This window comes from Pleurodeles waltl, chromosome 3_1 (genome assembly GCF_031143425.1).
Source record: "Pleurodeles waltl isolate 20211129_DDA chromosome 3_1, aPleWal1.hap1.20221129, whole genome shotgun sequence".
NCBI lineage: Eukaryota > Metazoa > Chordata > Amphibia > Caudata > Salamandridae > Pleurodeles > Pleurodeles waltl.
In genome coordinates, this window is record NC_090440.1 from 1,994,849,734 (window position 1) to 1,994,876,455 (window position 26,722).

A 26,722-nucleotide genomic window follows, 5' to 3' on the forward strand; every position below is an offset into this window, starting at 1 on the left:
TTTTAGCGACTCCCAAAATAAAAGGCTAGGGTGCAAACACCCTGACCCCTTAGCTCTGGTGGTGAGGACCCCACCAGAGCTAAAAAGCATTTTTTTTATTTTACAAGCGGAGACACGGTGGATCCGCAAATCTGCTCGTAAAATTAAAAACAAAAATGAAGTGCGGTCTCCCACGCTTCGTTAGTTTAATGCAGCCCTCCAGTTAGCCCTGGGGACCACCACCCCGGGCTATCTTCACGTTGGAGGGGGTCAACAGAGTCCCCCTCGTGGAGGCACAGATGGCCCTGGGGATGGTTCCTGCTATGTCCCGGGGCTGCCCACCCCTGGGACATAGCTGTTTGCTGCAGCCAAGCCACAGCAAACACTCTGCTGTTTGACAGCGGGATCACTGAAGCAGGTCCCGCTGTCAAACAGCAGAGCTTTCATCTCTGTCCCCTGCACTCATGCAGGGGACAGAGATGAAATGCTTCAGCAAGCACAGAGCTGCTGTCACAGTAGCTCTATGCTTGCTGAAGCATTGACACTGCAAGGGAAGCCATAAGGCTTTCCCTGCAGTGCCAGGTAGCCCGTAAAGGGCATTTTATTTTTATTTTTAATTTTTTTTTAAATTAAAAATTAAGAGCCCTAAATAACCTGTAAAGGAATTTTATTAATTCAATCAATAATATCTTTAATTCAGCTAAAAGCCATAAAAGCATTCAAGAAAATAAATACATGTATCATTAGTCTTAGAAGAAGGCTTAGCAAAAAAATAAAAATACCACGCGATTAATAAACCAACAAGGCCCTAAAACAATAGCAAGATAATAAATACATATATACATTAAATCATAAGAGATAAAATTAGTTAAGAACAATCAATGAGATCACACAGTTAAAAGCCTATCTGCCTATATCATATTGGCTAATCAACAATCGACTGAGTATCTTTGTAGATTTATAAGTCAATCAAATGGGGATTCTCTAGATCTTACTCCCCAGGCACATTGGAGGTACCTCACAACTGCAAAGACTACCTTATCACTTATGTCGCTTATCAGTATACAGAGAGATGCCCTATAATTTCTTATTCCAAGCAGTCTACGTAAGGGAATAATCCACTTCCTCCTAGGAATCAAGTATCTGGGGCAAAAGAAAACAAAATGTGCCAGGGTCTCAGGTTGCGTTGGGCAGAATTGACAAAAGCCCGGAGTGCAATCAGCCTTATTCCACCCCGAAGTAAACGACTTTAGCGGTAGAATCCCTAGTCTGAATTTGATAAAGAGACTTTTAATATAGGGTGGTTTTACATTATCCATATAGGTTTCAAACTTTGGCGAGCATTTATGATCTAAAAATTGGACTGTCCTACTGCCCTGCCCCTGACGAGACCCTATCTACGTCAAGACCATCTCCCAATAAACAACGCTTTATGCGTGGTATCACTTCTTTTGTTACATCGCAAGGAACTCTCCAAACCTCCTCCATTTTGATATAATGACACATATCTCTGATGAATTTGAACCAAGGGATTGACAGTGCGTCATCAAGAGCTAGTAACTCTGCTACAGCTACTTGGTAAGGAGCCAAATGATCAGAAGTCCAAAGGCACACCCAATATATAAGTGGTCTCAAAGCAATTTCATTATGGATCTTATTGAGCGCTAAATCAAATCTAAGAGGGATAAGAGGTGTACTCATCGGTAAACGCAACAAAAAGCGTATAAACCGGTTTTCGACCAGTGTCAGGTTCCTAGAGTTACAATGGCCCCGGAGCTCGGCACCATAAATTGCAGCATCACTGCCGCAGCCTCATTTACAGTGATAGCCGGTGAAATTTGCACTCCCATAGAGTTTTTGATTTTCCTTCCTATCACTGCTGATCGCTGTTGAAAGAAGAGAGACACTCTTTCCAATTTGTGCCGTCCATTGTTGATCATCCGAAAGTCTGATCCCCAGGTAGTCGACTTGACTAACCCGTTCTACAGGTTGGTCACCAATGGTAATTTTCCCCCTAAAGGTCTTTTGCGGGTTTAGAGCCATAATCTTGGTCTTATCTGCATTTTTTTTAAGGCCCCTCTTCACGCAGAACCTGGCAAAAGCATCTAATTCATTTTGAAGACCCAATGGGGTTCTTGACATCAGTATGGTGTCATCTGCAAACATAAGGATCGGAACCGGCACTCCTGCTAACTTAGGGGCATCATGATTACATCGCATAAGCTGGTCTACTGCCCCATTGATATAGAGGCTAAACAGGGTGGGGGCCAATACACACCTCTGTCTGACCCCTTTTACGATGGGGATGGCAGCTGTCAAGTCACCACCCTGTGACCATCGAACCTGAGCGTAGGTTCCCTCATGGAGATGTTTTATCAGTCTCAGCAGTTCACTATTGAGATTATAAGACGCCAAGACATTCCATAACAAATCATGAGGGACCCAATCAAATGCAGTCTTTAGGTCAATAAAAGCAACATACAAGTGGTCCTTTTTTAGGCTCAGGTATTTCACACAAAGAAGTTTAAATCTGAATACCTGATCTATTGTACTGACCCCTTTCCTAAATCCTGCCTGAAGGTCTGGGAGTCGTCAATCCAAGAATGCAATCTAGCCAGAACCTGCTTACAAAATACCTTCTGGCTCACATCAGTTAGACTTATTGGTCTATAGTTGGCTGGTAGTTCTCTAGCCCCCTTTTTGTAAATGGGGACTATTGTTGCTCCTCGCCATGTAGGGGGAAGATCGCTACCCCTCAAGATGGCATTGCTAAGAGTATTTAAATACAGCAACCAAATTCCAGGTCGTGATAGGTACAGATCGCCTTGGATGCCATCTGAGCCTGGAGCCTTCCCTTTGAGCAGTGATTGGAGAGCCAGGGAGGTTTCTTCCAAGGAGAAATGGCCTAAACCAAAAGTTGGCAGATTTGTATTTCTAGAAGTTGAGTTTGGGGAAGTGCAGAACTCTACAGATGATGACTGGGATTCGCTGTTGCATCTATTAGAATCTATCCTGTAGAGATTCTCAAAATATGACACCCAACTTGCTGGCTGGATTACTGAGTCATTCTCATCTTTCTGGGGATCTTTCTTTTCTGCCACCAATTTCCAAAACAATTTTGTATCTCCCTCTTGGAGAGGGCCAACCAGGGAGTTCCATTTATTAGTTTCCCAATCATTTTTAGCTATTTTTAAAGTTTTTTTTATATGAGGTCCTTGCTACTCTTGTCTCCGAACAGTTCCCTTTTTGAAGCGCCCTCAAGAGCTGTAATTTGGCCTGGCAGCAGGAACTAGAGAACCACCTTAACGATGTATCCGTAGTTTTCCCTCTTCCTCTCACTACCAGAAAGAGAGGTCTCAGACGACCAAGGAGCAGTGCAAATTAATGAGGTCCACTAATAAAAAATCAATATACTTCAGGGGGAATAGAGTCGTTTTAACTACGTCATAGATTACAACTTGGAACTTCATGTCATCTGCCACCGCTACCCATCTTACATTCTTGTAGTCATTAGTCACCTTTACATTATTGCCCATCACCCATTGGGACAGATTACTGCTATTGAATGTAGAGGATATAAAAACTGCACGGAGGGCTTGATGGTCGCTATCAACCCCAGGGACAACTACCATGTCACTAAGGGAGTGCCAAGAGTATCATCAACAAAAATGTAGTCCAGGAAACTCGCATAAGTTCCTTTTTTATACATAGGCATTGCCGGAGTGTCCGACTTGGTATTCTCATTCACTAGCCTTAGTCCCATGTTATTTATTAAATTCTCTAATGCAACTACCGCTCTCCCTGCTTGCTTTATTGTTTCCTAACCCGGGCCTGGTCTATCCCAAGGGTCTGCATACTGGATTCCTTCTCGAGAGAAATCATAATTGAAACTTAGTTGCATGTTGCAATCCCCTGCTACAATCAAGCCTACTCCCCCTGGCAGCTGACTCAGAAAGTCCGAAAGAAGGTTCAGCATAGCAATCTGTATGTTTCGTGGCCCAGGTCTAATATAGATATTTACAATCACTATCCGGGTGTATTCCCCTTGAATTCCTGATTTCCAACTCCACTGCCAGTATATCGCTGGTGAGGCAAGATAGCTCTTTTGCCTTTGGGAACAAGTCTTGCTTCAGCCAGATTATTAGCCCCCCCCCCGATGCTCTCCCAGATGAAAAAGGGAGAGCAACCTTCTGGAAGGTCAAGTATCCTGGTCTGTGGGTCGCTAGGGGTGCCCATGTTTCCTGGAGCTGGATGACTTGGTGCTGGCTTATGAAGCTGCACCACTCAGGGTTGGTTGTTTTAGATCGCAAACCTGCCACGTTCCAGGATAAAAGTTTGATTAAAGAATCATCGTGGCCTCCTAAATCCAACATCCCCTCCATGCCCCTGGTGGGAGCGATGATTACTTCCCTAACCCACCCAGCCTGGTGTCCACTAGGGGTATTGTAATGCACTATTTCCTCCACTTCTGCACGGCCAGGTAAGGAGCTAGTTAATTCACAAGACTCCACAATTGTTTTGGCCAGCAGACCATTTCCCATTTCATTTGTGTGAGGGGCTTTTAGTCAATCCAGACTTGAAATGTCTCCCCTTGGTTCCAGATCAAAACAGTGTGTATTTTGGGAGAAATGTAGTGCCATGTCTTCCCCTACTGAAAAGATTGGCAATTGAGGGGGGGGGGGGGGGGGGGGGTTAGAATGAGTAAGGCTGATTTGGGACTGAATGCCAGGTCTTGGTCTTTGCTCCAGCGCTAATAGTCCCTTTACTAGAGTCTGGCTGTTCAATGTCAGTCCTATAAAAGGAGTGTTTTTGAGTGAATCTCCTGATTCTTTGTGGCCATGAGTTAACTTTGGAATATTCATCAAATATAGATCATACTGTCTGACACTAGTATGGGTCTGGGGAGGTTTCCGAGAAGAGTCTATATACCTAGTTCCCAGATACTCTTTTCTTGAGTGCACATCTTGTCTGGCCCCTCCCATTGTATTGATATTACTTAGTCTTGTATTAGCTACGTCTGGGGCTACACATAGTTTCTCTTTACTACTTAATAGCGCCATGTTGACTCTCTTCCTTGCGCTTTCCTAAAAGGTGGATTTCACTTGACTCTGTTTGTGAATCTAGAAGACTGAGCTCAAACGCAGGGGGCGCTTTCCTTATATTTCCAATTATGGCGGTTATGCCATCCAGTTTCTTGTGTATCATGCTACTCAAAGTTGTCATGTACTCCCTTAGGGTCACAATCTCATCCCTTAATTTAGTTAGCCGGGACCCAACAGGGTCTTCCCCCCGGTTGCCTATCTGGTTTGATATCTCCTCTGTTCCCTTAAATATGTTGTCATCATTATTGGTGGTCCGAAGGGGCACAAGTGGTGTAAAGCGGTTGAAGCACTCTATGGGGGGTACTATGACCACTTGCAGAGTTGGCACCCTCACTTGTGAATGATCTATGGGTGGGGCAGAAATTGCGGGTGTGATTGGCTCTGGGTGGGACCTCCTTGGGGAATATACCTGAGACTCCCTACTTGCAGGGGCAAAGAAGGTCTTTATATCCTTTGTTGGAGCATCAGCCCCCCTCTTCGCAGACTTATTGGGCTTGAGGGCTAATAAACTCTCCAGACCTTCACACTGAGCTACGGAGGTTCGAGTCCAGCTGGACTCATTACCATATTTCTTTTAATAAAAAAAAAAATACTATATTTGAAAGAGAAAAAAAACAAATACATTTTTTATTTTTAATCAGATACATATTTCTCATTCTAAGTATATCAGACATCAAAGCCTAAAAAGTTCTTCTCTCTCCTTCCCTCTCACTTTCTTTCTCTCTGTTTCTCTTTCAATCAATTCTCCTACTCACATACCCAGACACTTACAAACCCACTCAGTCCTACTCACAGACCCACTCAGACCCTCATGCACTCGCTCACAGCCCCAGACCCGCAGACACCCACTCAGACAACTATGCACCCACTCAGACATATTCAGACCATCACACACCCACTCATAGACCCACTGACACCCTGATGCACCCACTCACAGACCCACGCCCACACTGTGACACCCAGTAAAACACTGATGTATGCATTTTCACACCCACAGACAATCTGACAGCCACTCTCACCCCAAAATACACCTTCTCACACCCAGAGAAGCCGCGGCCAACTCCCTACACTCACGGACAAAGCGCTATGCACAACATGGTTTTGGGTTAAGAGGTGTTGGCCACAGGGACTGACTGCATGCCAGGTCTCGCGGACAACCTCCCCTGTGCACGGGTGAAGGCTGTGCACGGTGTAAGACTTGGTGCTTTTAGGGGGTTGTGGCCAACCACTGCTGCGCACAGCCAAAAGTCGTTGGTTTAACGTATAGTAATTAAAATTACTATACGCTTAAAAAAATTTAAAAAAAGAAATTCCCTGAAGAAAACAAAGGTTAGAGGGACGTTATAGTTAGGAAATAGAATTTTAAAAAACATCGAAATTCACTTTAAAAGCCAAGGCCCTCGCCATGCACTGCAAATAACCCCACAAATTATGGAAATCATGCCATCTTTCATAACATAATTGAAAATATCAATGTAATATTTGCAGTAAAAGTTTTGACGAAATAACTATGCATAGTGGGGCGCGAGTTACAGTTACCTAGGGCACGAGTTATAGTTACTTGAGGCAACTCTAACTATAACTGGTGAATTTCTGTGGTTTGGTATGGTTAAAATCGGAGCCTGACTGACGTCCCTGTAACCTTTGTTTTTTTTAAGTGAAAATATATTGAACTGTAAAGTTTCATGATATAATACAATGTGTTGGAAAACATGCATAGTAAAGAAATGTGTGCTAATGACTGACATGCAGAATTTAATTACCACATGTGTCCCTTCGATGCAGTCATATCACCAAGAGTTTAGAGCTGATTGAGTGTGAACATGCAGAGACAGTGCTAGTACTGCTTTATAGTGTTTGTGTAACTGCTCGATTGAAATCCTTCCATTGCATGTGTGCAACACAAGCATAGATGTAAAAACCACAACCAAATACAGAACTCACTCCTTGAGCACAGGAGATGGGAAGTAAACTACCTGAAGCACCCTAACTTTGTGTCCCAGGCTACAGTCGTACCCCTAACGAATCCAGCTGCCCAATGCACAAAGGACAATTCTGAAGATGTGGCTGCTTGCCTCGTTCCCCTTTGCGGTCAGTGGTTAACAGTGCCTGCCTTCAAGGACAGAAAGTGAATGCATTCAAGGAATCAGGGTCAGACTCCCTCTCATTAGCACTGGAAGGCATAGGACCATTTGTTTAGCCGGACCATGATGATTACCACCTCATGTGTGCCCTGTGGTCTTTGGGAGGCCATCAAGGACAAGATGAATGTAACAACAGCTGTGGAATGGCATACCGACAGCTGCAGGAAGGAGCGGAATATCTTCAAGAGGCACACAATCACCTTTGTCGGCCAGCACCACTAGAAGTGCCCTGCCACTGGAGGGTATCAGCGCAGCTCTGTTTAGTTAGAGGAAAGGTGTAATCATTGATTGATATTGCTATGATCCCAGTATGTGGAAACCAGGGTTGCTAATGCCCAGGATGAAGGTGAGTGTGCCGTAATAGCACAACCTTATTAAGGCAACAACATGCGTAAATAAATATAGACTGATGGATAGATGTGAACAGGTGCTCATGATGCACTCCTCATTACAGCTGACGCACGTGGAACTTATGGAGACCGATGACTACAACAGCTGTCCTGTATTTTTGGTGGTGGCCTCCTTTATCCAAGCAGGTAGCTAGCCTGCGGCCAGGCCACATAAATGCTAAGACCTATTTGAGTCGGACTGGATATGCTGCACCAACTGTAGCCTAGAAACGAACTGCCTGCCCAGAATATTGAGGGATGCTTCTAAAAGGGGCCATCCAATCAGACACTGGCCCCTGATTTTTTTTTTATTTTTAATAATTTTATTTTTTGGGGAAAAAACAAAAGCAGAACATTTACAGCATCATAGCAATTCATCAAACAGCAAAAATATCATAGACGATAGCAACCTCCCCTTTACCACTTATGACCATCCCAACTACACTTTGGGGGTCATTCTAACATTGGCGGGCGGCGGAGGCCGCCCGCCAATGTTCCCCCGTCAAAATACCGCTCCGCGGTCACAAGACCGCTGAGGGTATTTTGAGATTTGCCCTGGGCTGGCGGGCGGCCGCCAAAAGGCCGCCCGCCAGCCCAGGGCAAATCGACCTTCCCACGAGGACGCCGGCTCCGAATGGAGCCGGCGTAGTGGGAAGGTGCGACGGGTGCAGTTGCACCCGTCGCGTATTTCAGTGTCTGCTTTGCAGACACTGAAATACTTTGTGGGGCCCTCTTACGGGGGCCCCTGCAGTGCCCATGCCATTGGCATGGGCACTGCAGGGGCCCCCAGGGGCCCGCGGCACCCCTTACCGCCATCCTGTTCCTGGCGGGAGACCCGCCAGGAACTGGATGGCGGTAGGGGGTGTCAGAATCCCCATGGCGGCGGAGCGCGCTCCGCCGCCATGGAGGATTTACAAGGGCAGTGGTAAACCGGCGGGAGACCGCCGGTTTACCCTTTCTGGCCGCGGCTGAACCGCCGCGGTCAGAATGCCCTTGGGAGCACCGCCAGCCTGTTGGCGGTGCTCCCGTGGTCGGTGACCCTGGCGGTCACCGGCCGCCAGGGTCAGAATGACCCCCTTTGTGTTCCTGACAGTGCACTGTCCTTACTAGCATGTTCCCGACCTTTATACTGGAGAGCGTGCCCCGCCATCATCTGTATTTAGACTATGACTTCAATAGCCTGGAATTCAAATTCTATAGCTGCTCCTTCCGTCCCTACTAATCCTGCTCAGGCCAGACTAATGTTTAACCATACTCATTCAGGCTACCAAACTCCGGTGCCAATCCCAGAACGGCGTCCAAATCTCTTTACCCTTTTAAGCGTCCTGCGGGCCGCTCTTGTCATAAATCCCTCTTTCAAGATTAAAATTAGCCAGGAGTCGGGAAAACCATTGCTGGAACGTAGGGGGATCCTTATCAAGCCCAAAAGAGGCTATACAGAGACGTCCACAGCCATGGCTATAAATGTAAATCTTTGTGCTTCCGCAGGTACCCTATCATTACCAATTCCCAACAGAATAAGATGTGGGTTCAGATCAATATTGAACTTGAGACTCGCATACAAGAACTTTGCAATCTTCCCCCTAAAAGGATTTCAGGCCCCGCCAACCACCAAACATGTCGGAGGCATCGGCCTTTAAATATTGACACCTGGGACAAGAAATATCATCAGTCCTACCCCAGCTAGCAATTTTCCGGGGAGTATGGCACAGATTGAAAATGGTTTTATAATGTTGTACCTGTAATTTAGATGAAATTAAGATTATGCACCCAAGTTCCTGTGAGTCAAAGAAAGCCTGTTCGATGCCCCTAACACACTGTCCCACTTCTCAGTGTATTAACCTAAGTCACCCGCCATGTATGAACTCAGATATGATAAAGCTGACTCATAGAGCAGGATTCTCCCCAATCAGATAATCTAACATTCCACTCTCCTGGAAACCACTAATCCCACCCTCCTTTCTACTCAACAAGTCCCTTATCTGTAAGAACTTTAAAAAAATCCTTAAGGAGAATCCCAAAATTGTCCTGTAGAGTTTCAAAAGAGACAATTCCAATCCCCTGAAAATGTCTGGTAAAAGTGGATTGTTCCAGATTAGTAAATAATAATGAAAGCACCACAGTCCCAGCTTCTTACAAATCGGAGTCCAAACCTTGTGGGGGCCGCCTGTAATGTCTTAAACCTGACCTTTTTTTAAGTAACTGGGTTCCAACTGTCCCCACAGACTCCCTCTAGCCACATTCCCCAGTGGAAGCTCGTATATACTGCTACCCTCCCGACTCCCTAAAAAGGAGCCCCATATATGGAGTGTTGCAACCCAGTAGTATAACTTAGAATTTGGAACAGCCCAGCCCCCTTGCTCCCAAGGTAGAGTTAAATACCTAAGTGCTCGTCTAGGCTTAGAATAGGCCCAAATAAACTGTGTTGTCACTCTACTCCTGGCCTGGAGCCTGCCATTTTTAATCTCAAGTGGGATAGCACGAAAAAAAATAAGTAGTTTAGGCAACAAGATTATCTTAATGATGTGACACCGCCCAATAATAGAAACCTGCAGATTGTTCAGGCCATTTAAGTTACTGCCTGCCTGTTTCAATATCTGCGCGAGATTCATTTCCACCAGCTTATCCACATCTGCCGTAATAGTGACACCCAGATAGGTTGCTTCCATTGATACCCTATCGTCACTCAACCCAACTAAATTATTGCATACCATCTGGGTCTTATTCTGATTAAGCAAATAGCCAGAAAACTGTCCAAATGCCTGCACTCTCCCTCTAACTGGGCTAATGCTTTTGCAGGTTTAGGGGTGACCACAGCTACATCATCCGCATAAGCAAGACCTTTAGTATCCCAACCGTGGTATTGCATAGGGGTTATCACTGGAGCCACTACAAGTTTCCGTATAAACAGATCAATGTACAATGCAAATGGCAGCAGGGACACCCCTGCCTAGTGCCTCTTTGAATCCATATCACACTAGACTGCCCCCCTCCCAAAGCACCCTGGCACTTGGGCTTTGGTATAAAGCCTGCAAGGCCCTAATATATCCAGCACCAGTACCATACTGCTCCATGATATACCATAGGTAGACCCAGGTGACCCTTTCGAAGGCCTTTTCTGCATCAAGGAGGATTAGAGCCATGGAGAGCCTGACACTGTCACTGCATCAAAAAGGGTTATCACATGGCGAATATGATCAGTGGTATCCCTCCCAGGGATAAAGCTGTGCTGCCATAGCCTCACTAACTTGCTAGTAATTGAGCTCAGCTGCGTGGCAAAAATTTTGGAGTGCAATTTGGTATCACTATTGATGAGTGTAATAGGACGATAAGACCCAGGATTATCTGGTGGCTTGCCCTTTTTGGGAATAATTATGATGTCGGCTGAGGCCCAGGATTCTTGTGGGGCACACCCCTTCGGTATCTGACGGAAAGTAAACACTAAATCCAATTGTAAACCAGAGAAGAAAGTTTTTCAGATTTCCAGCGGACTTTTTTCTGCCACCACATCCTTCCCTGAAGAGGGGGGGGCCTAATAGCAGCCTGTAACTCCTCCAGGGAAACGGGTGCTTCGAGTATTTGCCAATCCGTCTCCCCCAGGATTTCAAAAGGGATAGATTCCAAAAAGTCAAGTAGATCTGCCCCAGGGAATTCCGCCCCAGCATATTCCGCCCCAGCATCATCTGCTTTATACAACCTCTCATAGTAACCCCTAAACACCTCTCTAACACTATCACCATAAACTACCCTATTCCCTATTTCATACTTCTATAATTTCTGCAAGCAAGGCCCTTTTTTCCTGGCACAGACAGCCAATTGATGCCCCAACCGTTCACTATACTCGTGGCTCTCAGTTCTCCAAACCAAAAATCTGGCCACGGCAAGCTTGCTGGAAATATCCAGAATTGCTGCCTTTACCACCTGTCTTAAGGCATAATCATCATTCCCGGAGGCGGATGCTGCCACATCTGCGGAAGGTATATAACTCCGCCTGACACAGTTTCTCTTCCTTTTGTAACCTCAGCCAAGTTGTGGGTGTGGTAGTAATCAGTAGCGACTATAGGAATGACACACTGCCCCCTGTCCCACCCACCTGTCGGACTAACTGTTCTGTTGGTGAGTTCTCTAGTGACAGCTATCCTCACCTCCGGTTAGAGTTCTCAGTGTTTTAGCTGTATATAGTGGTATCTCTCAGTCCTCGGAAGAGCTAAATCCTGCTGACAGTTTTCAGAGGTGAGGAGGTCCCACCCGTGGAATAGATCTGATATGGTAAGGTAGCCCCCTTCTCGCTATAGATCAAAAGGCTGGGTTAAAACGGATAGGGGTGAAGGGTGAGGGGAGGTATCTCAACCAGCAGACCGGTTCACTTTGTCCCACACTTTAAAGGTTGTCTTGGTTGGGGTGCTAATGTGAGCATTGGGAGGTCCGTCTGACTTTAGCTTCCACAAGACGTCACTGATGTATCTACCCCTCACCGCTCCATCCACGTGGAGCCAGTGTTTGTCTGACTCTCTTAATGACCATTCAGAAATCACCCTAAATTATGTAGCTTTTTAGTATAGTGTGAAGTCAGGTAGGGCCAACACGCCATTGCCTCTCTGCCTTCTCAACACTTTGTAGGGAAGCCGGGCCCTCCGATCTGGCCAAATGAATCAGATTATCAGGGAGTGGAGGGAAGGGAAAAAGTTCTGTTCAGTCTCAATGAGGAGCCCTTGAAAAAAAGTACAGAAACCTTGGTGAGACAGTCATCTATATCATTAAGGCGACCGAGCTGGGAGATGTACATGGGTGCACAACGCTTAAGTTCTGCTTTAAGTTGTTGCAGGAGCGGAGGGTAGTTTCCTTTATAAAGATCGGCCACTCTGAAGCCCACTGAAAGGGAACAGACCCAGCTAGATCCTCCATCTCGTTAGTGGGAAGACTCAGGTTCAGGAGGATGGATTTGTGTAGGTTAATACGAAAACCTGCCACTTTTTCATATTCTTTTAGTGTGATTTGTAGGGCAGGCATGGAGGTTTGTGGAGAAGAAAGGGATAACAAGACATGGTCTGCGAACATGCAGTGCTTATGCTCCACAGACCCAAAGGGAATCCTTGGATGGATTGTGTTGCCCTCACTGACTGCCAGGGGTTCAGTACAGGGCAAATAAAAGCGGATATAGTGGGCAACTCTGCCTTGTGCCATGCTTCAAGCTAAAAGAGTTAGGGTCAGATGTTCAAAGGCCTTTTGCTTTTCTTAATGGGCTGAATTGCAATTTCAGGCCGCTAAGAAATGCAAAACACCCTTTTCCTATGTACAAAGGCCTTTAGGGAATCGCAAAATGTGACTGGCTGCCTGAACGTCCTCAGCCCAGGGACATCCCAAAATCTTGTTTTGATCAGCTGTTACATGGGGCAGCATAACACCAGCTAGATAATTCGACTTGGCAACCTCCTCTGAGGGCTTGGAGGAATATAGGCCCTCATTTTGACCCTGGCGGTGTATACTGCCACATTATGAGTGTGGTGGGCTGGCCGCAGCCAACCTGCCACATCACCACTCATACCACCATGGCGGTATGAACCGCCTGTTCGGAGATGTGCATCTCTGACCTTGTGGTCCATACATGACCGCCAGTGGTATTATGAGCCAGACTACCGTCATGGTTTTCACGGCACTACCACCGGTAGGGCTACCGGTGACAGGGAATTCATTTCCTGTCACCAGTAGAAGGTTCTCATCCCCCCCCCCACCCTCAGCAATCACCTAACCCTCCCTAGAATCACAGTGCCACCACCCCCCTAGAATCACAGCGCCCCTCCAACACCCCAGAATGACAGCGCCCCCCAACATCCACCCCTATCCCCCTAGAATCACAGCCGTCCCCCATCCATCACCACCCGCAATCATGCACACACACCTACACGCACCATGCATACACCCATGCACCACCACTTCCATACACGCATTCACTCCAACTCATCCATACTCATTCACTCACACATACTCACATGCATACACACTAACATAGACACACTCACTCACATGCATACAACCACACATACACCACAACACTCACAGATGCATACACACACGTACACACACGCAGACACCACACATTCACACACAGCACCCCCATCCCCTACCACCCCCTCCCCTGTCGGACGCCTGATTTATCTGGTCCGGCAAGGAGGTAGTCTGGCTGAGAAACGGGAAGGGGCGCTGCTATTGCCAGCAGTTCCCTGCCAGCAGGACACCCCCAGGCTGCCTGTCTTATCAAAATACAGCTGGTGGCGTCCTACTGGTGAGGGGGTGCAGGTGGTAGCACAGCCCAGGTGCCTCGTCTGCCAGCATGGCTGCTGCCGGATTTCCACCCTAAATGTGGCAAAAATCCAGCAGTAACCATATTAGGGCGGGAGGAAGACTGCCAGCACTGGCAGTCTTCTGGCACCAATAGCTTTGGCGGTCTCGGTTTGAGACCGCCAAAGTCATAATGAGGGCCTTAGTTGTGAATAAAAGTCTCAGAGAGCCAGGGCCTTGTCTTCCTCAGTAGCGGCCACCATGCAGGTTTCCAGATTGAGCTGGCCAGTGTACTCTTTCTCACGTTTGGCCTGTAAGTGCTGCACAAGGTGGGAGTCTACCTTATTTCCTTGGTCATATGTTGTTTCGTTAAGGCGCAGCAGAGTCAACTCCACTCCATTTGTGTATATTGCGTTTAGTTTCCCCTGTAATGTTGTGACCTTCCTCTGTAAAGATAAGGTAAGGCTTCTTTAAGTGCGCATTCCGCCAGCTGAAGCTCAGTCTCAAGCGCTATTCTATCCTGTGCAAACTGCTTCATCAGAATGGACGTTAGGGATATGCATATGTCCCCCTAATTACCGTCTTAAAGGCATTCAATGAGGTGGAAATATTGTATCCCGAGGTTCGTACATTTGAAAAAGTTCTTGATGGCCTTACAGAGTTCAATTGGATGAGGTGGTTGCTTCGTTTGGTGGTTGCTAAGGGTCTGTATACCAGGGGTAAGCTTTGTGTCGAAGTCTTTGTTCATCACTGCGTTTAAGGTGTGTTTGCTGTAATGCCACCATATTGTATCTCTGGTCAAGTAGGTATTTCCAGAGTTTGTGTCGTTTAGATGGAGAAATGAGGCGTTTAGCATTCCATGACAAAGTGGTTAAAACCGTGGAATCAATACATTAACATTTGCATGTGCAATACCCATAGACCTAGGGGGGGTTGTTGCCTACCCATGATCCCAACCCGCCCACTCAAAGAAATTGGCGTTGCCTCTTGGACAATTCTTCCACCCCGGAGGACCGATCAGGGGAGTCAGGAGTCAGGTCTGGGGATTACAGGGTTAAGTGTCTGTAAAGCAAAGCGGCGGGGCCGCAACTCGAGCTGCCACGTGGCCCACTGCGGCCTCAGGCGGACGCCAGCATTCTCGCCAACTTTCTTAGAACACAAAAGGTGGCCCCCACGGCATCCCCGGCGCCCTCACTGCTCCAGCATGTCAGTATGTAGCGATTTGTGAGACACTGGTGCCAGAAGCCTTGAGCCTGAGGAGAAATGCAGTGAAGCGCTTGTGGATTATATCCACGTGGCCATGATGGTTGGCCACGCCCTTCTCTTTAGATGTTCTTAGTGCAAATACATCCTGCAGTTAGGTCAATTCGGCCATACTGCTTAGACAGTATGCCTGCCTGCAAATGTCTGTGGAAGGCCTGCCAGTTAATGGTCTTCCGTTATGTAAATTGGAGCACTTGTCTTCTGCTTTCCTATGGTACCCTTACTTACTGCAAATGAAACAAGAGTACTAAATTTACCACTTTAGAACCTGGCCCTTGCATAGCAAGTGAGGGATCACTTGTCCCTTACTTGGCAGGGCTTACTCCGGGAGGTGCCCTTGGCTAGAACCTCAGAACTCAGTAAAAACTTTAATAGCACTCAATAATGCTGCCACTTTACTTGGGGAAAACATTTTATTCTACGCACAGGTAAATGCTATGCATGTAAATATAAATTAACTTGGAGAAAAAGCCAGCGATGTAATACAAGCTTTACACATTTAACAGACATCTATGTATTGACTTTGACACAGGGTTAGCGTAATCCAGAAATTAATGTTTATAATCTTTGATGCCAGGTTTATTTATTGTTGTGTTCTTATCCAGACACTCCATCCGACAGTATCCGTGTGCTTTTCCTGTAAGAACCATGTGATGGTCAGCATCACATACACAAAACCAGTTGAAAAACAGTAATATTGTCATCACTGAGAAACAATTGATTAATCAGTCTCTATGGCCTTTCTCTAAGGGTGCTGCTGTAGAGCGCGTGATGTGCACTCTCCTGCCACGTGGTGTTGAATTCGGACATTGGAAGATGTTTTTCTTCCAAGAAGGAGGTTCTGGTTCTAGGTGGATTGTGATACTTCCCCTGAAACCCACAATGCACTAGGACATACACTCCACATGGAATTAGGGGCCTGGGCACAGTACTTATGAGATACCAAATGTATTGTTATTTAAGGCAACTGGGAGTACATTAACATTCTTGCAGAAAACACATCTTGATAAAATAGAAACAGAGAAATTTAAATTTAAAGGAAGGGATCAGTTGCTTTCTACTAAATACCCAAAATATGCCAGGTGCACTGGTATTTGGATCTGCCTAAAGACCCTCTTAATTGCACTGGCAGTAACCCTGGATCCTGAAGATGGCAGTGATATATGTTAGTATGTACTTATGCACCAAATACATACTAGATAGTGTTTCTGGATGGGGTGACAGCGCATTTGGTGGTTAAAGTCCCAGCGCCTTCAGTATGGGGAGTAGACTTTAATTGCATAGTTGATCCCCCGAAAGAGATGCTGCAGCCACTCCAAATGGGGTCCCTTGCTATAATTTGGGCAAGAGCACACAGAACATGGTCCTCAGAATGTAACCTGGTAGACATGTGACAATTGCGTCATCCCAAGAGATGTGCGAGTTTGGTTGCGTGTATCTTTATGACCTACATACCAGAGTTCATACAGTCTTGTATTCGGAATGAACATTAGGCATGATCATAGACCCTGAATACCCCTCTGCTTGTAACTCTTGAATGGTGCAGAATACACAGTCCTGCTCTCATGGCGCCTGCAGCTATTAACGCTGGAAGACACAGCATTAAGAAGTGCTATTAAAAATGAAATACAGCATTACTTCGTAGAAAACTAAGGGTCTGTTGGGAATGACTTTAATGGAATGGGGACCTTTAAGGTGGTTCTGAGGGATCACAGTATTAAAACACTCTATAGGGTACTGTAGTATAAGATGACCAGACTAGGAAATTATCTGGAAATACTGCATCAGAAGGTACAGACGAAATTCGAAGCACCAGTGAGAGTGCTTGGGGAGAAATGCAGAGTATGTGGAATAACTAGAGAGACTGAGGTATGTACATTTTAGGGAGCATCTTGGAAGGTCATACGAAAAGGGTGATAAAGCGAATAGAATGTTAGCGTGACTGGGAAAGATTGCCACACACAGCCCACTTATAACACGATTGGAGTATAACGTATCTCTACTAGTGCAAATACTGTACACAATTATTATGGAGTTTGTTCAGTATTATTCACAGCTGTATATTAACATCACAGACATAGCTGCTATGATGCAGTATTTTCAGACAGAAGCTGACAGTGCAAAAGGTCTAAATCTGAATTGCAAGAAGGAAATCACCATGAGCTCATGAACTCCCTTCTTAAGTTTATATGGCATATTGGCCTTCTTAGCATTGAAAAGTCTACCAGCAAGGAGTAATAGATCATTGTTGAAACCACAACGATATCTCTCAGTTAAGAAATCTTATCACCCACAATCGATGCTTAACATAGCTTATAAAATCTTGGGAAAATACTAGCCAATAGATAATTACATTTAATGCCAGATCAGAATGGGTTTATAGTGGGACGGTGCACGTGTTCCATATGCTTGGCTTGAAAGAACTTAGGGTCAGATGTACCAAAGGATTTTACCCGTTCTGTGTCTACGCGAAAATGCTTTAGTACATATGGCCCTTAGAATGTGATAAGCCTTTCGCAGTGGTAATATCCATCGATGTGGAAAAAAGCATTTGGCTCACTTGAATCAATTTGAGGTGGTGAACAGTTTTCTAGCATAGAATATAATACCTATATAGGACATACTTGACGCCCCTGGGATAGGGTGAACCTATCCGAACGTCTCCATATTGTGTCCCAGGGCACTTATACACACGACTGGCATTTTGGTGTGATAAAGCAGTACAAGAAATAATCTTATAGTGACGGTATTTACCTGCCCTTGTTATTACCCGATTGACTGATCTCAATAAACTACAGATCATACAATGCCCCCCAGTCCAGACTATTGGGTAAATGACTTACTAAGATGTGCTAAGCCCAGATTTCTGTATTTGAAAAATGAGAGGAAAAGGGAATGATGCAATGGGAGGGGTATGGATTTATACTGAAACTGCTTGACAAGTAATCTGATTACAAACTATTATAGAGGCTGATAGAGAATAGCACGTTAATCAGTATGTGTATAGATTGCTGAGAACTGAAACCGTGAATCATGTGTGTGAACCGGTCCCTCATATGGGTATGAATTGATATCAGAGGACCTATGTTTATATTTTCTCTTGAATGCGTGTAACTGTTAACATTGAAGTTCTGGTGAAAGATGATATGGAATAGCTGAGCAGTAATGCCAATAATCAACTCACCAGATACCCTGACAGGTGAACCCCTCCCCTCGTACTCGGCACTAGATTCCTCTTGAAGGAGCATGCGCGGCCCCTGGGGGGACAGGAACCCTCCTTTCTACAGGCCTGGGACGGTAGGTGCTCCAGATTGTAGTCATGCGGTATCACCTACCCTTCCTACAGCTCCCGCCCGTTCCCTTCGCTCAGACGTCCATGAGCAGATCCCGGCTCACTCTGATCTTCCGATAGGGAGTGACGCTGCAAGTACCTGGTTGTGCTGACGACAGGTTCCGAGTACTCAATAGTTGAGGATCAGCACATGGAGTTCTTGCTTATGAATGGACCAAACGGTACGTTAACAACCCCAGGTGTCATGTTGCTTTATCAAGGCAGCCGCACCCGCGCACACGCCCCCGAGGCACAAAGGCATATTAAGGGGTCATCAGAGAACCCCAATCTCAAACACGAACCGCTGTTAAACACTGGGGCGCAAGGGAGCTGATAGAGTGTAAATACACCCGATTGTGCCACAGCAGCGGAAAGTAACATGATTGTTGTTGTGTTCTCGTCAGTTTTCCCTATTTAGACCCCCCTGAAGAGAGGCACATCCTGGAGGCTCTGAAGCAGCTTTTCCAGTGCGATGCCATTGACAGGTGAGTGGCGGCATACCCCTTTTCATTTGTAAATGCCAAAAGAATTGCACTTTCCAACTTTCCTCAACTACAACAGCATCACGTTCCTGGTATTTTCGTCTGAGAAATAAGATTACATGTGCATATCACTGTGGTGGCCTTTACCATGTACACATAGCATGCAATTAATAATATCTGCACACGTGTGTGCTGAGTACTCACCGTGTATGTGTGTGTGTGTTTTTTAATTCATTCTGTGCATACATGGTGAGCAATGGAAGAAATAGGGTTTCTTATTCCCGGGTGACTCTAGTGCTTGCTTGATATACCCTCGGTGCGGTGGTGTGCAGACCTGGTTTTTGCTCTTTGCCTTTACTGTGTGGTAATGCTTTGGGTGCTGTGCTTGGTGTCACTTGGGGGAACACATGGTTTCTCAGCTTCAGTACAATATTTGCCTCATTGTTCATTTGCCTCAGCAAATGTGTGTTCTGCTTATTAAATAAGCATTAGCCAAGACCTTTTGATTTTAATACAATTATTTGTATAATAATGTACGTACATAAAGGGATTTTCAGCTTCTTCTCTTCTTCAGCTAGTTTGTTCTTGTGTACTTCACATTTTGCTTCTCCCTGCTAACTACAGCACGGGGCAATGGTCAGCCTCATTCAGCTACTGGCTAACTTCACTTTGAGTGACCGCATTATGCTCTTTCACAGGGAGCACATCCGGCACTCCAGGTAGTCCCTTCATTGCCACTGTTTTTGTTTTTACTTTATTATCACTTCAGTGCTGCCTTTGTTTTAGAGCCACCGGATGAGCGCACAGCACACAGTCTAGCTTTATCAGTTCCTGTCTCCTGCCAAAGCTGCAGTGAATTCCTTTTTAAACAGGCCTTTGTTTTTTAATCTAACTGCTGCTTTTTTACACCTTACCAGCCCCTCGCACGAACTTTGAATATAAGCTGATGATGGTGTTCTGTCTTTGCAACCCTGTCACTCCCTTTCTGTCCTTTTTCTTTCTCTTTATTCTTTTCTCTTTTTCCTTTTCTCCCTCTCCTCTTTCCTTCTCTTTTTCTTCTCTTCCTCTTTCTTTGCTTCTTTTTTCCTTTTTTTCACTCGTTTGGCTTTCTTCCTTTTCTTCGTTTCCTTTCTCCTTATTTCTTTTCCCTTTCTTTCTTGTCTACCACTTTCTTTCTTGCTTTCTTTCAAGTCTTTCACTCTTTCTTTTCCTTCATTCATTTTACTTTCCTATCTCCCTCTTTCTTTCCCTTTATTTCCTGCCTTTCTTTCTTACCGTTTTCTTCCTTTCTTGCCTTCCTCTTTCTTCTTCTTTGTTTCTATTTTCTTTTTCTGTCTTGCCTTCCTTCCTTCTGTCTGGGGTTCTGTTATTCATAATTGTCTTCCACATGCACCAAGGGGCAATGTGTCAGCCCACTTCTGCCAGTGGCTGACTTCACCATGAATTATGGCTTCCAGCCCTTTCACAAGGAGCACATCAGCGCGGAGTACTTCCCTTCAGTGACACGAGTACTATGGCAATGTGTGGATTTCTGAGACCAAGACAACATTTTTACTTTGGCCCATGTTATTGTTTAGATTGATGAGGGCCTGGAAAAAAACAAAACAAGAATTCCCTAAAGGCTGGCAGACAACAACAGGCCCTTTGGCTTTGCCAATGCTTGATGCAAGTGATGGAGTTGTAATAACACACAGAATGGGGGTGTCATCAGATTCTTTGCTACAAACCCAATTTTAGAGGCTCGAAATAAGGCCCTGACACGTGTATTGCTGTCATAGGTCATTCACAGGTTTAAAACTGATCTGCTTTGTGCTAAAGACTGACGGTAGGACATTCTGATATAGGTCAGTGGTGACAAACATTCTCTCGTTTCTGGAGTAAGTGCTAGATCAAGAGGAAAATCCATCAGTGACCAGTGGATTGTCCAAATGCACGAAAGTGCATCTTCGGTAGTGGCCAGAAGTCAATGCACGACATGTTTTCCAGAGACCGTATCTGGGATTAGGTTCATAAGGCCTCAGTTTCACTGATGACCTGTGTGATCTGGGGATGAACAGTGTGTCTGCTCACTTCCGAATATTTTCTCAGTTTAACCACCACAATTTACAGGAACCGCCATGCATAATGAAAATAAGAAACCGGTACAGTCTACTTAAATAAAAAAGCATGTACTATTGTACATGAACTGCGTCTGAGGCAGTTAGCGGCTGGAAGAGTGCAGGCTGCAGAGGAATGTGTGTCGCCAACAGGTCCTGTTCAGCCTTTTAACTTATGTGGTTGATAAAAACGACTGCTATCGAATGTAATAATTACACCACCTTTTATTTAGGTGTCTTGAAGCAATCCAGTTTGTGGTGGGCACTAGTAAATAATTAGTATCCGGTTTCTTTAGTCCTCACGCTGCTGCTGTTGTGCATTTAGGGATAATTGTAAATGATGTCTTATGTAGTCGTGGCTCAGAGGTGGGTTTGATTTCCGAATGCATTTTCAAGCACCTGAAGAGGGGGGTAGGGCTAGTTTGCAGATGTATTGCATTTTTATGCCCATCACAATAATTGTCCAATATTGGGTGATTGTCAGCTCTGAAAGCAGCCCTGAATGTAGGAGTGAATACAAAAAAACACCGCTAAGTGTGATATGTGAGAGCTATAGTTTGCAGTCACATCGCAAGGTGTACTACAGACATACTTAAATGGGAAATTATAACAGATGTACATTGGCATAACCAGTACAGTGCAAAAATGTACCTGCTGACCTACCCCGGCGGCTGTAGCTTAATCATCTAACATTTAAACTGAATGTGAAAGTGACACGTGTATCATGCCATACTTCCCAAACAAAGCCCACTAAACAGATAAAAAATGACTTCTGTTTTCTTTGATGAATACATATATAAACATTACCGGGACGAATGTCTTCTCAAAGGATTTGGTCGAGGTGTGCTACCCTGACCTTGTCTGTTTTTGGACAGTCTGGTCTGTATTTCTCCAGTTAGCTCAACAGTCAAGCAAGCCCACTGGATACGTTTCCTTCTGCTTAACGTCTGTCATCATCTGAACCAGTTGCTGATGTCACTGGTGAGACTCCTCCTCACTCTGTCAGGTAAAGGGCCTTTCAGTCCCATCGTTTGGGGTCCTTGAATGAACGATTCATTTTTATGGGTGTGAAAGGTGAACTAAATTGTTTTGAGTTGATGATATCCATCTCAGACATCCCGTTCTTGCCTCTCCTACCAAAAACCGGTGGTTGGAGTTGTCCACAGCCCATCACATTTCTATTTAGTGCAGATTTTATATGGCTGAGTGAAGCCAACTCCTGAGTGTTTCCCGTGCTGTGGCCATCTCTCCAGATAGTGGCTCTTCTGAAGGAGACCAATGAACATCACTGACCAAATTGGTCTTATTGTGAACATTGGGCAAGGAACCTATACAGGATCTTTAGACTTTAGAAGACACAAAGTTGTGGTGAATACACTTCCTCTGGGCAGTCCTAAAGAGGCATGATTGCCATTCTGCTGGAGTATTCGGATAGGGACAAGGTCTTGTAAGACTATGCAGAAATCTATGAATGCTTTACGAAGGTACTCTCCTCGTACCTACAGGGATGAAATAGACATGATAGTGGGAGATCCCAAAACATCTGAAAGGGGCATACCTATAATTCTTTTGCTTGGAGATGATCTCCTTAGAAGAATCTCCAACGTTGCATAAGAGATAGTCTCCAGGAAAATGATTCCAGTTTTCAAACTGGTTAGGTGACGGGGCTCTGAGACAGTTTGTTCTCTAAGTCCAGAATGCGGCGATTATACCGCATGGTGACAACCAGGCAGCCAAGTGATAGCATTATTGCCAGGGTAGGGCCCTTTGGCAGAAGATGGTCATATGATTTGGGTCAAGACTACTGGCTTTACAACTGAAATGCTTGCATATCGGTTGGTGTCAAACATGGCACGTGAACATGGCTATGAAAGTAAAACAGAATGCAAACCCTCAATTTAAATGATATAGAAAGGGAGATCACGTTTAGAAGGGTATTTTCTCAGCACATAGGTTTGCAAGTTTTATTTCTTAATAACTTATTGGATTATGAAAAGTAAAGACACTTCTGCAGAGAACTCTAAATCTACGGCCAAAACTCAGCAGGAATTTGGCACAGGTGTTTATTACTACATATAGGTTTCACATTCATTTGAGCTCTAATCTACAAGTGATGCAATACGTAATAATTGTAAGCTGTACATTTATTACTGAGGGACCCTTTCGAGATTTGATGGTTGTTTGTCTTTCTCATCCTATTAAGGAGAGGCCACGTCACCCAAATGGGGAAGTTCATGGTGGAATATCCCCTGCCTCCAAATATGGCATGTGCAGTGATCAAGGCAGCATCTGTGGGTTGTGAAGATCTTCTGCTTCCCATAGCAGCCATGTTGTCTGTGGAAAATGTTTTCATACGTCCAGGTAAGGGGACAGTCCGAAGTGTAAGGTAAATACTGTATGCAGCGTGTATTTTATATTAGCAATATTCCGTATTCTTTCAAGCAAAATATCCCAGTTTCAGCAGCATCTGCACATAGGATGGGATGATCACTGTTGGGAGTTCATGTGATGTGCACAAGTCGCAGTTTTTTGCAGCTGTGTTTGAAAATATAGATTAGTAAAATGGAGTGTGAAAGGCAGGACCTTACTTCTTGATTGAACTAATTCTGCAGAATTTGCTGTCCCTATTTAACTGATGAGTCAATATGTATTAGCCACGTGGGCTACTACACACTTGTCATTCCCTTCATTGTGGCTAAATTGAAACAGCTTAGCACTGTGGGCCATTTGGATCCTTCCCGTTCGAAAACCAGAGACACATACTTTGCATACGCGCTGGTTTGTGATTGGGAATTCAGTTTGCAATGCAACCTGCGTAATAATAGGTTACGTTACAAATTTCCCATTTGCAGAAGGTCTCAAAACGAACCTCCTAATAAATATTAATTTGGCAGGTCAGAATTTGCATGCCCCTGTAATCGGTTGTGCATGCAGACATAGAGACCTGCAAGGCACAGCAGACCTACGACAAATCAGGATTTTTTTGTATTTTTAAATAAAGCAGCCCCTGTTCCTTATAGCAAAAACGTTTCCTATTTGGACTCTAAGCCTTCTTAGGCCTCACTGATAGCATGTTAGTGCTCTCTAAAGTTCTAAGTCAACTTGCTAAGCACTAGTACCCGTTGAATTTATGTATTCATTTATTTTTGCGATTTCTATAGTGCTTCTTATCATATTGTTACTTTGGGGTTGTGGAACCTATGTAACAAATGAGGACAAACATATACGAACTGTAATAGGGTAACCTGGCTGTTATAATCCAGTTCGGTGGGTCAGAATTAACTTCGGACATCTAGTGCTTAATTTGTCAATAAAAAGGTACCGGTGCCCCAAGCCCTCCTCTTAAACACGCGGCTGCTGCAATTAAGTGGGTGAACACGTAATACTGAAGCGGCGTCATCTTGAAGCCACCTCGGGCCTCTTCAATCCATATAAAGTCACTCCCTGCCCCATCAGCTCACTCTTGCAGCTTCCTGTTTTCTTCCTCTGCGACGCTTTTTCGTTATTCCCTTCGTCCGTCTTTCCCATGTGCGTCTTTTGCTCGCAGCAAATGCTTGAGGCAGAAGAATAAGCCCCTGCCCTCAAAAATAAGTGCCGGTCAGCACCGGAAACAACAAGCACAAATTAAGCACTGCGGACATCCTTTAATTGTTGACGTTGATTGGTTTCAGATAAACGCTTTCTTGAAAGGTTTGTTTTTCAGGCGTTTTTGAACTGGAGGTATTTTTGCTCGGCTGGAGCTTGAGGCCCAGAGCATTACACAAGCTCTTTAACCATTTCAGTTTACATTTTTTTTTCAATCCAAATGTTAGCATTACTGTATTGTCACTTTGCCTATGTCTAGTTGTTTTCACACAGAGTTCTATTAACAAAAAATAAAGCCCTCATGTTAAGTAGCATGAGCTTTCCATTGATCAAAATATATTGTTTGTCTTTAGGAACTCTATTTAAACCATTTTAGCTGGGATCACCCTCCTTAGTTGCCCCTCCCTTTCTTGTCTTTAAAAAATGGAGAGTAGAAATAAATACTTGGAAGCCCTCTGTGTGGCTGCCTTGGAGTCTGCAGTGTTTTAGGCTCGAGTGCCTGTTAAAAAAATACTGTGTGTTGTTTTAGAGAACAAGTCCCACAATACAATTACTTCCCATTTCAATCAACAGAGTTTTTGTTTTTTGACGCAATCTAGCTTAGGAATGGGGTGTTGGCAGTAACCAGAAGGACCGGTTCCGCAGAAGTATCTGCGACCTGAGAAGTCATGAAACATGTAGACAAGCAAGCCCTTGAATAATTGCCATGATTACAACCCCCAGAGCATACACAGGTGCACGTTGAGTATGGAGGCAGACCTTGCATGACGTCTTGCTACTGACTTCTCTGAGCTGGAATGATCTAGAGTTCTTGCCCTCAACAAAGCAGGCACACCATTTTGTGTTGTCTTCCTTTTGACTAAAACTCTTAAACTTTCTCAGCAGATTAGCTTTTGCAGTCTTTGGGAAGTCAATGCAGAAAGAGTCTAATTTAGAGTCTGGCAGACATGGTACTCTTCTACAGACCAGGCGAGCATGTGCCAAACTCTGCGTCTATGCCCTTTATTTAATCTATCAGACTGGGCATCCACTGGCACTGCCACTGTCACAAAAACCATACACCAAACGCCTGAATTAATTGGGGCCGTCAGTGCAAGTACATCAGACCGTCCACCATGTTAGAGCAGATGGTATAATGTCCTTTTTTCTCTCTGAAACCTGTAACAAAAAGCCTGGTGGTCCTGAAAAGAAAAAAGAAAAAAAAAATCCCACACCCTGGGAGAAACCTCCATGGGTGTCAGGGACATTAGATTTTTGTATTACACTTAGCACCTTGGAAGTTTGTTTTTGTAAATCAAAAATGTTTACTGAGTGGCCGCATGAAACATGGTACTTGCTCATCAGACATTTAATACCTTCAGAAGCCACTTTGGCAACGTCTCCGTAAGGCATAAGTATCTATGCCGTGCTCCAAATCACTGTACTGCCTTGAGCACATAGTTATTACACAGGAAGCGAACTATTTTTTTTACCCTTAAATATTTGTTTTGCAGCGTAAATCTTTCCTGGATTCACATGCTGTGCATTATTCTGCCATCTAGTGGTTGGGTCGAGCATAGTCTCCTTGAAGTATGTCTTCTCTGTTTTCTCCTTTTTTTTTCGTGATGGTCGTCAACCATTTGGGTTTAAACTCCTTTTTGTGTGCCCGCAGAAGTATGCCCCGGAAATCCTTTGAACCATTCACCTTCCTCAGATTCTTTTTTCCCTCATTGGGTCTTAGAGCCTAAGGGAGAGCTCCGAATTTGAGGGAGAAGGAATGGCAAAAAGAGAACATTTCAGTGCTTCGGAAGATGATTGACAATAACTGATAGGATGTAGTAAATCGGAAAAAATTCTGTGGACAACACCAAAAACCACAGAGTAATACCAAGGCAGGGTTCTGCTCTAAGTGCCACCACAGGTATGTCCAGAAGGACACACACAAGGTGTGCAACCTCTGCCTGTCTAAGAACCACAGTGCAAAGGACTGCGTGACATGTTTTTTTTTTTTTTTTTGAGTCCTCATATATAGCCATATACAGACAGGATCAACCACATCAAATTCAAAACCAGGGTCTCGGCCTGGTGGACCA

At 44.8% G+C, this 26,722-nt stretch overlaps 1 protein-coding gene across 3 annotated transcripts in view; it reads left to right on the top strand.

Annotated features, from left to right (window-relative positions):
• DHX40 (DEAH-box helicase 40) overlaps positions 1 to 26,722 on the top strand; it is a 266,557-nt gene that overhangs the window by 122,566 nt on the left and 117,269 nt on the right. For 2 of the 3 annotated variants that reach the window (XM_069226422.1, XM_069226424.1), the window contains 2 exons: positions 18,892 to 18,972; positions 23,269 to 23,426. In XM_069226422.1, coding sequence (XP_069082523.1) covers positions 18,892 to 18,972; positions 23,269 to 23,426 — 239 coding nt within the window. The remainder of the gene's footprint in view (positions 1 to 18,891; positions 18,973 to 23,268; positions 23,427 to 26,722) is intronic. The other variant, XM_069226423.1, reaches the window with a different exon arrangement.